Source organism: Bombina bombina, chromosome 1 (assembly GCF_027579735.1).
Source record: "Bombina bombina isolate aBomBom1 chromosome 1, aBomBom1.pri, whole genome shotgun sequence".
Lineage (NCBI taxonomy): Eukaryota > Metazoa > Chordata > Amphibia > Anura > Bombinatoridae > Bombina > Bombina bombina.
In genome coordinates, this window is record NC_069499.1 from 1,531,831,442 (window position 1) to 1,531,847,966 (window position 16,525).

Sequence of the window (16,525 nt, forward strand, 5' to 3'; positions counted from 1 at the left end):
CTCTTGTCTGTGGAATTAGGGAACTCTTTTCTAGATTCACCTTCCACCCGTGAGTCCTTAGAAAGGATCGGACCATGTCGGTATGAGACTTTGTCAACTGATAAGACGATGCCTGGATCAGAATATCGTCCAGATAAGGTGCCACTGCAATGCCCCACGGCCTGAGAACCACCAGTAGGGACCCTAGAACCTTCGTGAAGATCCTGGGTGCCATGGCCAACCTGAAAGGAAGGGCCACGAACTGAAAATGTTTGTCCAGAAAGGCAAACCTCAGAAACTTGTGATGATCTCTGTGGATAGGAATATGAAGATATGCATCCTTTAAGTCCACGGTAGTCATATATTGACCCTCCTGGATCAATGGAAGAATTGTCCGAATAGTCTCCATTTTGAAGGAGGGAACTATGAGAAACTTGTTTAGACTCTTGAGATCTAAAATGGGTCGGAACATTCCCTCTTTTTTGGGAACCACAAAAAGATTTGAGTAAAACCCCTGCCCCTGTTCCTCTATTGGAACGGGACAAATTACTCCCATAGTGGAGAGGTCTTTTACACAACGTAAGAATGCCTCTCTTTTTATCTGGTCTACAGACAATCGTGAAAGAAGAAACCTTCCCCTTGGGAAGGAATTTTTGAACTCCAATTGATACCCTTGAGACACAATGTCTAGTGTCCAGGAATCCTGAACGTCTCTTATCCAAGCCTGGACAAAGAGAGAAAGTCTGCCCCCAACTAGAACCGGTCCTGGATCGGGGGACGCCCCTTCATGCTGTCTTGGGAGCAGCAGCGGGCTTCTTGGGTTGTTTACCCTTGTTCCAAGCCTGGTTAGGTCTCCAGGTGAGCTTGGCTTGAGGATAATTCCCTTCCTGTTTAGCGGAAGAGGAAGGGGGGACTCCTTTGAAATCACGAAAGGAAAGAAAATTACTTAGTTGTCCCCTTTGCTTAGATGTTTTATCTTGAGGGAGGAGGTGACTCTTACCTTCCGTGAGGTCAGAAATGATTTCTTTCAAGTCAGGCCCGAATAGGGTCTTTCCCTTGAAAGGAATAGCCAAAAGCTTGGATTTAGAGGATACATCCGCAGACCAAGATTTCAACCATAGGGCTCTCCGTGCTAAGATGGAGAATCCCGAACTCTTAGCCGCCAATTTGGTGACCTGAAAGGCAGCATCCGTAATAAAAGAATTAGCCAGCTTAAGGGCCTTAATTCTATCCTGTATTTCCTCCAAAGAAGTCTCAGACCTAAGAGACTCTTCTAGAGCTTCAAACTAAAAAGCAGCACAGTCGTAACCATTACAATGCAAGCCACTGGTTGCAATAAAAACCCTTGATGAACATAGAGTTTTTTGAGAAGACCCTCCAACTTCTTATCCATGGGGTCTTTGAAAGCACAACTGTCCTCGATAGGAATAGTCGTACGCTTCGCCATGGTAGAGATAGCTCCCTCCACCTTGGGGACCGTCTGCCAAGAGTCCTGGACGGTGTCGGCTATAGGGTACATTTTCTTAAAAAGAGGGGAAGGAGAGAACGGGATACCCGGTCTTCCCCATTCCCTCGCAACAATTTCCAAAATTCTCTTAGGAACCGGAAAAACATTGGAATAAGAAGTGACCTCTAAGTATTTGTCCATCTTACACAATTTCTCTGGTGGGACCACAATAGAGTCACAATCGTCCAGAGTCAGCAAAACCTCTCGCAGTAACAGACGGAGGTGTTCAAGTTTAAATCTGAAAGACATGACTTCCGAATCTGTCTGGGGCAACGCACTTCCTGAGTCAGACAGTTCGACCTCAGACAGGGTCTCCCTACCCCCCAAATCAGAGCCCTGGGAGGGTACATCGGAGATAGCCATCAAAGCATCAGAAGGCACAGGGACCACATGGGCTTCTGTCCTGCTGCGTTTGCCTTGTAACACTGGCAACTTAGATAAAACTTCAGTAAGGGTGGATGACATAACTGCAGCCATATCCTGCAGAGTGAATGAAGTGGACGCAGTTGAAGAACACGGCGTCGCTTGGGCGGGCGTTAAAGGTTGTGACGCTTGGGGAGAGTGTTGCGGCATACCCTGAGTCTCATCAGTCTGAGAAACATCCTTAGAAATACTTGCATTAAAGAAAATTTGCTCTTTAAAATGTATAGCCCTCTCAGTACATGAGGGACAAAGAGTAATAGGGGGTTCCACATTGGCATCTAGACACATAGAACATGTACCTTCCAGAAGTTCAGCCATGACAAACAAACTAGCAATAGCGAATATTGGTCGTTTATATTAAAAAAAAATTACAGTAATACAGTTTGAAAAATTGCTGAAAAAAACGGACGTACTGTCTCTTTAAAAATTAAAATCATATATGCGTTTGTAGCTTCGCAATAAAGCTGCAGTAACTTGGAAGCACTCTAACCCTTTGACAAGCTTATACTGTAAGTGTATGATCGAATAACTATAAAATTAGGCCTAAATTGACCCTTTGCACCTCTCCACAGCTCTGCTGTGGCGCCTACCTGTCCCAATCTAACACTGACTAGTCGTGGAAAACGGTGCTCCTAAAGCCGCTTGTGGAGACTGCACACAAGCGACTTAGGCCACACCGGAACGTAGACACCTGCTGCTCCAAGAGAGGATCCGAACAGTAAATGCGCGCCTGAGCGCGCAAAACTCTAAGCCCCGCCCATCGTGGGCGCAACCAAAAATCCCCGGCTCAAGAAAGAACCGCATGGGAAACATACATGTTGGTATACTTTAAACAGTACCGCTAACCACCAATGTGCCCCTCACAATAAAAAACATATATATTCTATTTGCTATAATATAGAACACTTTTGCTGCGCATGCCACAATCTCCCAGCGTCAAGCCCAAAATAAAAGAATATCCACCGATTAACCCTTTATTAGGCCACTGATCATCCACATAAAAAAGGCAATATTGATGCACATAACTTAACCCTGTGCACAACGATTACCCCTTCCCTGTACCGGGAGTAAGTATCAGTCTGTTCTGAGATACTTCAGTCGCCCCAGAAATAAATGATTGTACATACCTCAATGCTGAACGCAGTATGAAGCTGTCCCACACAATGAAGATGTTCCTTTTTCCTCACCTTCAGCACATCAGTGGGAAACGAGCAGGGTCTCAGATAAAATTTGCTAAGACCATCAGCAGGGCAGCAACCAATACGGGAGCATTTTTCAGTAGAATAAAAATCTCCCCTGTTCAGTGCTGGAAGCCAGAAGCTCTAGCCCTGAGAAAAATAGCACTCACTGGTACCATTTTAAAAATAATAAACTCTTGATTGAAGAATCTAAACTAACACCTCACTTTACCTCTCTCCTATTACTAACACAGGCAAAGAGAATGACTGGGGTGGGAGGGAAGGGAGGAGCTATATATACAGCTCTGCTGTGGTGCTCTTTGCCTCCTCCTGCTGACCAGGAGGCGATATCCCATAAGTAAGGATGAAATCCGTGGACTCGTCATATCTTGTAAAAGAAATGTCATTTGTCATTGATAACAGACAAATGTAAAGCCTTAAAAATAAATAAACAAATATGATAAAGTGATAGTAAAGGTTTACAGTTGCAAATAAAGCATTTAGCTATCTTACAGATACAGGTTTTTTTTTAATTGATGTGCAAGTATTTATAAATCAATTCCTTTTATTACTTATTTTGCAGCTGTTGTCTGCCCCCTTCAAAATGTGTTCTCTTGGGACATAGCAGCCGCTACAGTAAATGTGAACCTGTGGCGAACATCCAATTAGAGAGAACTGCAGTGTACTCCCATCTCAGGGCCAGATTACGCGTGGAGCACTATCGTTTGCGCGCAAGCTATATCAGGTTTTTACGTTTGTGTGTGTGCAAATGAAATAAAAGTTGAAAGTAAACACGATCGCTTGAGCGCAATTAAAGTTAACGCTCATCGGGTCAGCGCATCCTCAGACTCTGGTCAACTGTTCCCCGAAACAAAAAAAGTGTCACAAAACACATCAAAAAAACATTTTACAGTTACAGTTTAACACCATCTAGTAAATTGCACACAAAAGTTATAAAGGCTGAAAGATATGACATCTCAGGTGCTAGAAAAAAGGCAGGCAAAAGCTTTAACATAGACATACATACTTATGCATGTCTAAAGATGTCTATATATGTATACATATGTATTTATATATTTATATATGTATTTACAGACATATATACACATATAAACACATAAATACGTATGTGCATGTATACACACACACACACACACACATATATATATATATATATATATATATATATATATATATATATATATATATATATATATATATGTGCATTGGAGCCCTTTGCAGTCAAGTCGATGAAAACATGTAAAAGCATATTTATGCAATATTCTTATTTAATAAAATATTATTGTGGTATATTTACTGTAAATGTTTCATATTCCAGTGTTCTGTACATAAGGGAATATGTTCTATGTATTTCTAAATAGATATTTCTATAAATATCTGTATACATCTCTCTCTCTCTCTCTCTCTCTCTCTCTCTCTCTCTCTATATATATATATATATATATATATATATATATATATATATATATATTGTACCAAAATACCATTAGATATATCTACAAATATGTATTTATGAATAAATAGAACATATTTTTCTATGTGAAGAACATTGGAATGTGAAAATTAATATTTTTATGTCGGGTTAGTGCACTTGAGAATATGGGTTTGAGTTAGCACAAGTGGGGTCACTTTTTTTGCTCCATTGACCTCTATGGGGGGGAGGGGATAGGTTATCGTGCGTAATATTCAAAGTTCAGCTTTTTGCGAGCACCGGGTTGGTGCAAGAGTGATAACTTTTTACTTTCAACTTGTACGACGAGCACAACCCGTCGTGCAAAAAGTATATTTCTAGCGCAGTTAGCATGTGGGTGAAATCACTAAATAGTGCTCCACTCGTAATTTTGCCCTAAATCGGCAATATTTTTCTTACATCATTATTGTACTGTAGATGAACTGCGTATGCCCGAGGTTGGGAGTGCTCGTTCAATTCAAGCAATAAAGTGGGTGGTACCACTTTATACCTCACTGAACTACAGCGAGATTTAGAAAGGGGTTTGAGGGCAGAATGAAAGCCAATACAATTTCATTATTTATTTAATCTACAGTTACACATTTTTTATTAAAAACAACAGTGTTCTGTAACTAAGCAGTGCATAGATTGCGTTGCTTTGTCTACAGATTGTTTTCTTTGCTATCGCTTTAAAGTCTGTTGTTACCATAACGTACAGTAGTAGAAGGCAGCTGAGCTCACTTACCTGGGCGAGATTGCTTATAACCTGAGGCAGCATGTTCAGAGGGAATCTTAAAATATTAAATAAAGAGAGAGATACAAATGCTTTCTCTGCATCAAGGATATTTTTTTCATCAACTGAGACATAAACAGCAAATGTTGTCAAAGCAACCTAAAATTGTTTGAGATAAAACAAATTAAAAAAAATATTACAAAACATTTTAAAACACAATTCCTGACAACTATAATAGCCAAGTACATTAGCTGGAGCTTTAATAATCAGATATATTCTGTGCACAACACAAATGGTTATAAATATTTTCTTCTTTATTAATCCACAGACGTAGTACATTTATGCAAGAGACAAGCTCTTAATCATGCACAATTAAGAGCTCGTCTTGAAACATTGCATAATTGTACTATGTCTGTGGATTAATAAAGAAGAACATATTTATAACCATTTGTGCTGTGAATAGAATATATCTGCATATGCATCTTGGGGGTACTGGCAGATACCCCAGTTTACATCGGCACTCACAGTTCCTATGATAAAGCAGCTGTTGCAAGATTGCTGTTAGAGTTTTAATAATAAAATGTTGGCACAGGCTGGGATCTAGTTTATGATTATTACACTTTAGGATAGATTTTATATCAATTAGGACCTAAATAAATATATATATATATATATATATATATATATATATATATATATATACCCAGACTTCAATGGATAATTTTGTAGAAACAAACGGCTAGATTTAGAGTTTTGTCGGTAAAGACCCGCGTAGCTAACGTTGCTTTTTTCCCCAACACACCCTTCCAACAACGCTGGTATTTAGAGTTGAGCCTAACTTAGCTCCACTTCAACCCTCAATACCAGCGTTGCTTACGGTAGCGGTAAGCTGGCAAAACGTGCTCGTGCACGATATCCCCATAGGAAACAATGGGGCGGAGCTGGCTGAAAAAAACCTAACACCTGCAAAAAAGCAGCGTTCAGCTCCTAATGCAGCCCCATTGTTTCCTATGGGGAAACACTTTCTAAGTCTGCACCTAACACCCTAATATGTACCCCGAGTCTAAACACCCCTAACCTTACACTTATTAACCCCTAATCTGCCGTCCCCGCTATCGCTGACACCTGCATTATACTATTAACCCCTAACCTGCCGCTCCGTACACCGCCGCAACCTACATTATCCCTATGAACCCCTAATCTGCTGACCCTAACATCGCCGACCCTATATTATATCTATTAACCCCTAATCTGCCCCCCAACGTCGCTGCTACCTTACCTACACTTATCAACCCCTAATCTGCCGACCAGACCTCGCCGCCACTATAATAAATGTATTAACCCCTAAACCGCCGTACTCCCGCCTCGCAAACACTAAAATAAATATTATTAACCCCTAATCTGCCCTCTCTAACATCTCCGCCACCTACCTACAATTATTAACCCCTAATCTCCCGCCCGCAACGTCGCCGCTACTTTAATAAATTTATTAACCCCTAAACCTAAGTCTAACCCTAACACCCCCTAACATAAATATAATTTAAATTAAACGAAATAATATTCCTAAAATTAACTAAATTAATCCTATTTAAAACTAAATACTTACCTATAAAATAAACCCTAATATAGCTATACTATAACTAATAGTTACATTGTAGCTATTTTAGGATTTATATTTATTTTACAGGCAACTTTGTATTTATTTTAACTAGGTACAATAGCTATTAAATAGTTAATAACTATTTAATAGCTACCTAGTTAAAATAAATACATATATACATATTGTTGCACAATCAGCTTGTCCCAAATAAAGATAAATACATAGATAGATACGTAGATATACACACACTTCTATCGGTTTATCTACCATCTATATAGTGTAAATATTATGACATAATACTCTTTTTAGATTTAACACAGACTTTTTTTTTTAATATAATATCCCTTTAAGGGGACATTTGCAACTCTCATGTGCTTTCCAGCAAACATTTACTGTATATATATATTTCTTTGGCTTGTGATATGAATTTAGTGTTTGTAGGTTACATTTAGTGGGTTTATAAAGGCTCAGTTAAAGGACATGGACAATAGAGAGAGCGTCAAATTTAAACACAAAATCTAATTTATGTCAATAATTTTGACAACAGCATACTGAGGTAGGCTCTAGAATGTGCACAGGTCTTGAGCACTATATAGCAGCAGTATTTGCAGCAATATTTAACAGTGTTATATGTATACAGCTAGATTCAAAAAGGTATGGTGTGTATTTGCAAGTTTCAATTAATGCCCATCTGTGTATTTTTATGCATATTCAAATAGAAACGCAAGTGAGCAGTATTTCACTCTAATGAAGACCGATTGTAGCATTGCATGTTAAGACTAAACAAAAGGCTTCTATATTTGCTTGAAAACCATATAAATGCATGTATGTTGCTTATAAACCATATGAAAGCTTGTATACAGTGCCTGATTGGCCCACCGGGATATCAGAACTTTTCCCGGTGGGCCGTTGTCTTAGGGCTGCATCCTTTGCCAGGGAGGTCACGGAGTGAGCCTTTTGTGCATGCGTAGCACATTTCTTCAAGGCCACTCTGCTCCTGGGGGCTTGTAGAGACATAAAAAAAGACCCAAGGTAGGGGGGTTGAAGGCAAGCTGGGGGGGCTGGCATTGGGGCCGGACTGGGAAACCCCATAAAAGCTTGTATCTAGCTTGTAAACCATACAAAAGCGTGTATTTAATCATTTAATAAATTTGTTATCCAAATATGTTTACAAATTAGTGAATTAGTCTGATCATGACAAATCTGCTTGTTTTTTGATTACCGATTTTACTCAGTACACCTACAATACACCTAATTAAGGCATGTACATATTATTTCCTGCAAAACCTTATGCATGAGAGGAAGTGTGACAAAGTACGGATGTTGTGCTTAGCATGATTTTTACCCATATTTCATGCAGGTTTTAACATAACACCTGGGGGCCGATTTATTAAGCTGTGAATGCTGCTCCTTAACTCATCTGCCACCTCTCAGGTGGCGGACAGCATTATCTGATCGGGATGATTGACACCCCCTGCTAGCAGCCGCGAATGTGCAGGGGCGGCATTGCACAAGCATTTCACTAATGCTTGTGCAATGTTAAATGCCGACAGAGTATGCTATCATCATTTAGTGATGTAAGGTCCATCGGACATTTAATAACTCTACCCCTTGGGGTTAAATGTATTAAATGGAGTGCGGACAAGGTTTTCAGCTTGAGAACTTGTCCGCACATCTCTGTGGCGTACAGGCAGCAAACCCCGTTCATCCATTGCCCGTATGTATCATTATACTATCAAGTGAGTGTGTAATGCCGCCCCCTCCCCTTGCGTGACCAATCGCGTGAGAGAATGGCCTGTCAATCACTCAGAGTGAGTGTGTTTGGGGTGATTACCGCTGCTTCTTACATAGCGTGAAGCCAGCTCGCAAGGACTCAAAAGCAGTTTATGCTGCTTAGTACATGTAGCCGTTGATCTTGAATATAGCTGAGAGTGCTCAAGTCATTGTGACTACCTAAGTATGCTCTAATGGAAAGGGCCCAATTCTCTAAAGCTCTCAAAGTTGTAAAATTTTCTAAGAAGTCTCGCCAATACTATAAAGCCGCTGTCTTGATTCTCTAATAATTTGATTTGTGTTAGCTGCAATATTTAATTTATAAAGTGCGCCCCTGCTCCCTGCTAACTCCACTCTGCCAGTGAAGTTTCTCTTTTCCAGTGAGATCCATTGCTTTCTATAGGCAACATCTCGAAACTTGCAGGGACAGACCCTTTTTTTTTTTAAGATACCTCCCTGAGGTCAGTGCTTTTTGTTTTGTTTTTAAAGGACCCTGAGATTCAGCAATGGAAATCAACAGAAAGAGTTAAGTTTGATAATAGAAGTAAAACTCTTTTTTAAATTGTACACTCTATAACAATTATGATTTAAAGGGACATGAAACACAACATTTTTCTTTCATGATTTAGATAGAGAATACAATTTTAAACAACTGTCTAATTTACTTCTATTATTTAAGTTGCTTCCTTCTCTTGTTATCCTTTGCTGAAAGGTTTATCTAGGAAAGCTCAGGAGCAGCAACAAACTTAGGTTCTAGATGCTGATTGGTGGCTATATGTATAGTGGCATATCTATTATATATATGTATTTATATATATTTATATGTACTCACATAAAACTGGTGTAATATGTCACATCTTGTATCATTTAGTTTGCCATAACTTACCAAAAATGGCGCACTGGTCCAGGCGAATGTGGATAAAGCATTAAGGTAAGCAGCTTTTTTCAGAACATTTAACTCTTTATTGCGGATTTCCAGTACTTTTTCAGCAAATGATGGTTCCCAAGCATATAGTTTTAGGACTTTAATACCATTTAGGATCTCATTCATCAATTTTATTCTTGAATCTTTATACTGCATTTGCTCAACCTAAAAACAAATTGTATAGTTAAAATAACTGTAGACTTCTTGGTAATTAGAAGATCATGATAGATTCTCTAAAATAAACATTAAAATATCTTATTACTGCAGCTTGTAAGACTGAACACTAAGAAATGCAATAAAAATCTGTATTGTCACAGCAATATTGTTCTTATAAATTGTTAGAAGCGGAGATCTAGCCCAGTTTTTCTCAACCGCGGTCCTCAAGTACCCCCAACAAGTTTTCATTATAGGTGAACCAGTGCACAGGTGAAGTAATCAGCTGATCAGTAACCATGGTTACTAACCTGTTCTCACCCATCAGCTCATTATTTCACCTGTGCACTAATTAAACTATAATACAATCCTAGCCTGTTGGTGTTACTTGAGGATCGCGGTTGAGAAACAATGATCTAACCCATACTTTGTTGCTCCAAGAATGTTGCCAAAAATCAGTCTTGATTACAGTGAATGGTGATATAGTACTTGGGGTTACAATTAAGGCTAGTATTAGGACGAAGGTTAGAAATATGTTTAGGACTAGGACTGTCGGATTGGGGTTAAGCATAGGGTTAGTTTTTGTGTTGGTGTTAAAACTTGGGATATGGCTAGGATTTGGGTAGGTTTAGGATTAAGGTATGGATTAGGGTTAGGGTTTGTGCTAGTGTTAGGATTAGATCATTAGTGTTAAGGTTTAGACTAGTTTTATGGTTTGTGCTAGGGTTAGGGTTTGCTTAGGCTTATTAAGGTTGCTCTAGTTTTAGGGTTTGTTCTGGGGTTAGGGTATATGGGTAGGGTTAGGGTTAAAGGGATAGAAAGGTTAATGCATGGATGCATTTCAGTTTATAATAGAAGCATTTTTTGCAATATATTTTCATTAGAAAAAATATTTTTAGTAAAAGTTATTGCTGTTTTTTTTTAGCAGCATACTCACATATCCTGTGAAGGCATGTGCACCAGTATTCAAACACCACACACTCTCAGAGTTTCAGCAGTGGCTGGTAAATTTCATTTTTTGATCTTTCTTTCTTTTAATGTTTGGACTAAGGTTAGGGTTTGGGTGGGGTTAGTATTATGGTTTCCCCTATGGCTATAGTTAGGATTAAGGTTTGGGTTAGGGTTTGTTCTAGGGTTAGGATTTAGGTGGGGTTAGTATTACGGTTTGCACAATGGCTATGGTTAGGATTAAGGTTTGGGTTAGGGTTTGTTCTAGGGTTAGGATTTAGGTGGGGTTAGTATTACGGTTTGCACAATGGCTATGGTTAGGATTAAGGTTTGGACTAGGGTTAGGGTTTGTTCTAAGGTTAGGATTTAGGTGGGGTTAGGATTCAAGTTTGGACTAGGGTTAGGTTTTGTGCAAGGGTTAGGATTTGAGTATTTTTAGATCTTTTGGCTGGAGTTGGGGTTAAAGTTAAACCTAGGGTTGTGGTTTGAGCAATACTTAGGGCTCCATGTTGGGACTAGAGTTAATATTTGGGCTAAGGCAAAGGGTTGGGTTTAGAGTTTAGCCTGGGCTAGCTTTGTATCTTGGGCTAGAGTTAGGATTAGATTTAGGACCAAGGTAAGGATTTGCATTTTTACTAGCCTTATTGCTTGGGTTAGGGTGAAAGTTAGGGTTATGACTAGAGTTTGGGCTACGGCTAGTTTTTACTAGAGAGTATATCAAAGTTAATTTTAGGACTAAGCTTAGGGTTAGGATATGGGACAAGCTCATTGGGTTTAAAGTTTGGTCCTTAGCGATTGTTTTGTGCATTTTTACAAGAAATAAAAAGAAGAAATAACTATTGGTTCCCCTACATTGATAATAAACTGATTTTAAATTTCCGTTTTAGTTTAAAAGGACAGTCAAGTTAAAAAAAAACTTTCATGATTTAAATAGGGCATGCAATTTTAAACAACTTCCCAATGTACTTTTATCACCAATTTTGCTTTGTTCTCTGGTTATTCTTAGTTAAAAGCTAAACCTAGGAGGTTCGTATGCTAATTTCTTAGACCTTGAAGATTGCCTCTAAGCTGAATGCATTTTGACCACTAGAGGGCATTTGTTCATGTGTTTCATATAGATAACATTGAGTTCATGTACGTGAAGTGACCTAGGAGTGAGCACTGATTGGCTAAAATGCAAGTCTGTCAAAAGAACTGAAATAAGGGGGCAGTCTGCAGAGGCTTAGATACAAGGTAATTACAGAGGTTAAAAGTATATTAATATACTGGGGAAAGGGTAATAAAGGGATTATCTTTCTTTTTAAGCAACAAAAATTCTGGTGTTGACTGTTCCTTTAAGTCTACCTAAACCACACACTGCCAGATCCCTTAAAGGGATATGAATCCCAAAATTTGTCTTTTGTGATTCAGACAGAATGTACCATTTAAAAAAAGTTTCCAATTTCCTTCTATTATCAAATTTGCTTTGTTCCCATGATATTTTCTGTTTAAGAGATACCTAGGTAGTCATCTGGAGCACTACACGGCAGGAAATAGTGCTGCCATCTAGTGCTCTTGCAAATGGATAACATTCTTGTAAAACTGCTGCCATATAGTGCTCCAGAAATGGGCCGGCTCCTAAGCATACAACCCTGCTTTTAGACAAAAGATACCAAGAGACTGAATGAAAATTGATAACAGAATTAAATTAGAAAGTTGTTTAAAATCTCATGCTCTATCTGAATCATGAAACAAAACGTTTTAGGTTTCATATCCCTTTAATAATCTAGGAGGTATGTTGGAAGAACATATTTGTTTACTAACGGCTAGATTTAGAGTTTTGCGGCCAAAGGGGTGCGTTAGCTACGCTGGCTTTTTTTCTCCCGCACCTTTTAAATACCGCTGGTATTTAGAGTTCACAGTATGGCTGCGTTAGGCTCCAAAAAAGGGAGCGTAGAGCATATTTAACGCCACTGCAACTCTCGATACCAGCGGTGCTTACGGACGCGGCCAGCTTCAAAAACGTGCTCGTGCACGATTCCCCCAAAGAAAACAATTGGACTGTTTGAGCTGAAAAAAAAACCTAACACCTGCAAAAAAGCCGCGTTCAGCTCCTAAGCGGTGCTTACGGACGCGGCCAGCTTCAAAAATGTGCTCGTGCACGATTCCCCCAAAGAAAACAATTGGACTGTTTGAGCTGAAAAAAACCTAACACCTGCAAAAAAGCCGCGTTCAGCTCCTAACGCAGCCCTATTGTTTGCTATGGGGAAACACTTCCTACGTCTGCACCTAACACTCTAACATGTACCCCGAGTCTAAACACCCCTAACCTTACACTTATTAACCCCTATTCTGCCACCCCCGCTATCGCTGACACCTGCATATTTTTTTTAATCCCTAATCTGCCGCTCCGTAAACCGCCGCTACTTACATTATCCCTATGTACCCCTAATCTGCTGCCCCTAACACCGCCGACCCCTATATTATATTTATTAACCCCTAATCTGCCCCCCACAACGTCGCCTCCACCTGCCTACACTTATTAACCCCTAATCTGCCGAGCGGACCGCACCGCTATTTTAATAAAGTTATTAACCCCTAATCCGCCTCACTCCCGCCTCAATAAACCTATAATAAATAGTATTAACCCCTAATCTGCCCTCCCTAACATCGCCGACACCTAACTTCAAACATTAACCCCTAATCTGCCGACTGGAGCTCACCGCTATTCTAATAAATGTATTAACCCCTAAAGCTAAGTCTAACCCTAACACTAACACCCCCCTAAGTTAAATATAATTTAAATCTAACAAAATAAATTAACTCTTATTAAATAAATTATTCCTATTTAAAGCTAAATACTTACCTGTAAAATAAATCCTAATATAGCTACAATATAAATTATAATTATATTATAGCTATTTTAGGATTTATATTTATTTTACAGGTAACTTTGTATTTATTTTAACCAGGTACAATAGCTATTAAATAGTTAAGAACTATTTAATAGCTAAAATAGTTATGTATTGATAGTGTAGTGTTAGGTTTAATTGTAGGTAATTGTAGGTATTTTATTTAATTAATTTATTGATAGTGTAGTGTTAGGTTTAATTGTAACTTAGGTTAGGATTTATTTTACAGGTAATTTTGTAATTATTTTAACTATTTTAGCTATTAAATAGTTCTTAACTATTTAATAGCTATTGTATCTGGTTAAAATACATACAAAGTTACCTGTAAAATAAATATAAATCCTAAAATAGCTATAATATAATTATAATTTATATTGTAGCTATATTAGGATTTATTTTACAGGTAAGTATTTAGCTTTAAATAGGAATAATTTATTTAATAAGAGTTAATTTATTTCGTTAGATTTAAATTATATTTAACTTAGGGGGGTGTTAGGGTTAGGGTTAGACTTAGCTTTAGGGGTTAATCCATTTATTACAGTAGCGGCGAGATTCGGTCGGCAGATTAGGGGTTACTAATTGAAGTTAGGTGTCGGCGATGTTAGGGAGGGCAGATTAGGGGTTAATACTATTTATTATAGGGTTATTGAGGCGGGAGTGAGGCGGATTAGGGGTTAATAACTTTATTATAGTAGCGGTGCGGTTGCGGTTAATAAGTGTAGGCAGGTGGAGGCGACGTTGAGGGGGGCAGATTAGGGGTTAATAAATATAATATAGGGGTCGGCGGTGTTAGGGGCAGCAGATTAGGGGTACATAGCTATAATATAGGTGGCGGTGGTGTACGGAGCGGCAGATTAGGGGTTAATAATAATATGCAGGGGTCAGCGATAGCGGGGGCGGCAGATTAGGGGTTAATAAATATAATATAGGGGTCGGCGGTGTTAGGGGCAGCAGATTAGGGGTACATAGGGATAACGTAGTTGGCGGCAGATTAGGGGTTAAAAAATTTAAATATAGTGGCGGCGATGTGGGGGGACCTCGGTTTAGGGGTACATAGGTAGTTTATGGGTGTTAGTGTACTTTAGAGCACAGTAGTTAAGAGCTTTATAAACCGGCGTTAGCCCAGAAAGCTCTTAACTACTGACTTTTTTCTGCGGCTGGAGTTTTGACGTTAGATTTCTAACGCTCACTTCAGCCACGACTCTAAATACCGGCGTTAGAAAGATCCCATTGAAAAGATAGGATACGCAATTGACGTAAGGGGATCTGCGGTATGGAAAAGTCGCGGCTGGAAAGTGAGCGTTAGACCCTTTCCTGACTGACTCCAAATACCGGCGGTAGCCCAAAACCAGCGTTAGGAGCCTCTAACGCTGGTTTTGACGGCTACCGCCCAACTCTAAATCTAGGCCTAAGATATCAAGTTGGGTCAGTCCCTTAGTAAAATTATGCACTTATGGACTAGTCAGTCTTTTTCTGTATTTTTGAGCTTATAGGGACATTAAAGTCAAAATTAAACTACTGGGAGCTAGCTGCTGATTGGTGGTTGCACATATATTCCTCTTGTCATTGGCTCACACAAGGAAAACCAAGAGAACAAAGCAGATTTGATAATAGAAGTAAAAAAGAAAATTGTTTAAAATAGTTTGCTCTGTCTAAAGCATGACCCTTTAATTTTGAATCTAAGACAATTCAGACCTTCTTAGATATCCTTCGTCTCTGACAACCCTTTGCTGATCAGCAGCACTTAAGTTCTACTGTCAGGTTCTGAACCAGCACACACACTCCCCTGGGATACCACATGTGTAGAGAGTTTTACTTACTTGAAATGCCCTTGTTTTCATGGCAATAAATGCATTAATGGGGATCAGCAGAACCATAACAGCAACACCGGCCAGGACAGAAGCATCCAGAGTCTAAGCAATATACAAATAAATAGAAATATCAGATATAATATGTATTAAAGAATTAATGATGTACAATGTTTCAACAATGCAAGTCACAAACATTTCTACCGTTCATATATTTGTATGTTTATTACAAAAGAATTCATCTAAAGTCTACAGTTCTCTCTTGCATATCTTTACTTCTGTTGCTTTTCAAGCCTTACTTAAAGAGACAGTAAACATTGTGAGGTTTTTATATAAAGGATTTAGTTCTGCTTAATAAAAACAACTTTGCCATATACTTTAATTATTTACCACCCTTTTTGTAATTTAGTTCTGAAAATTGTGGATTTTCTTAATTCCCAGAGAAATTTGCTGAATTTGCAATTTCAAGGCTAACTCTGTCACATATCTTTGTTCTAATTAGCTTTAGCAGATAATACCTGCAAACCAATGCAGACTATACTAACTTAATGAGTGTTGCTAGCCGTGACAGCTGCAGACTGGATTGGCTCTTCCCAAAATGTACTAGGTCACGTTTGGCTATTAAAAGACAATTACAGCAAATAAGATGTTAATTTGTTTTAAAAATATTTAGAAATTAAGAAAACAGAAATGTCTTGTAATTACTATGTGTTTACTGTCCCTTTAATGAAACATGTCTGCTGAATCCTATTCACAAACCTCTCTGGTTTATTGTTAATCGTACAAAGTAAAACTATTATATAAAAGGTAGGGTAAAGCTGTGAGCTGTGTTGCAAAATAAATCAAAATTTTACATCTCTCGTCTTGTATCACTTTAATTATATTCTTTTAAGTGTAATAAGGAAAATAATGACCCTCCACACACTACCACCCAACACTCTTGATATGTAGCTTGGTGGGCACATTTGTTAGCCCCCTTTTTATTACTGTTAGTGCAGATGTTATTTAATGCTTTTTTCAAGTATCCTCAGAAACTATCACATTTTTTTCAGACCTCTCAAAAAATGTAGGGCTAGAAGTCTGGGAGGAAGGAGCCATGGATGCTTGGGGGCAGGGCTAGAGAGTGTAATGGGTGG

General features: G+C 38.7%; 1 protein-coding gene across 1 annotated transcript in view; it reads right to left on the reverse strand.

Annotated features, from left to right (window-relative positions):
- Positions 1 to 16,525, reverse strand: part of ABCC3 (ATP binding cassette subfamily C member 3) — a 267,779-nt gene that overhangs the window by 79,017 nt on the left and 172,237 nt on the right. The window contains exons 11-13 of the mRNA XM_053708487.1: positions 15,402 to 15,494; positions 9,551 to 9,754; positions 5,304 to 5,450 (exon numbers count right to left, since the gene is read on the reverse strand). Of these exons, the coding sequence (XP_053564462.1) occupies positions 5,304 to 5,450; positions 9,551 to 9,754; positions 15,402 to 15,494 (444 nt within the window). The remainder of the gene's footprint in view (positions 1 to 5,303; positions 5,451 to 9,550; positions 9,755 to 15,401; positions 15,495 to 16,525) is intronic.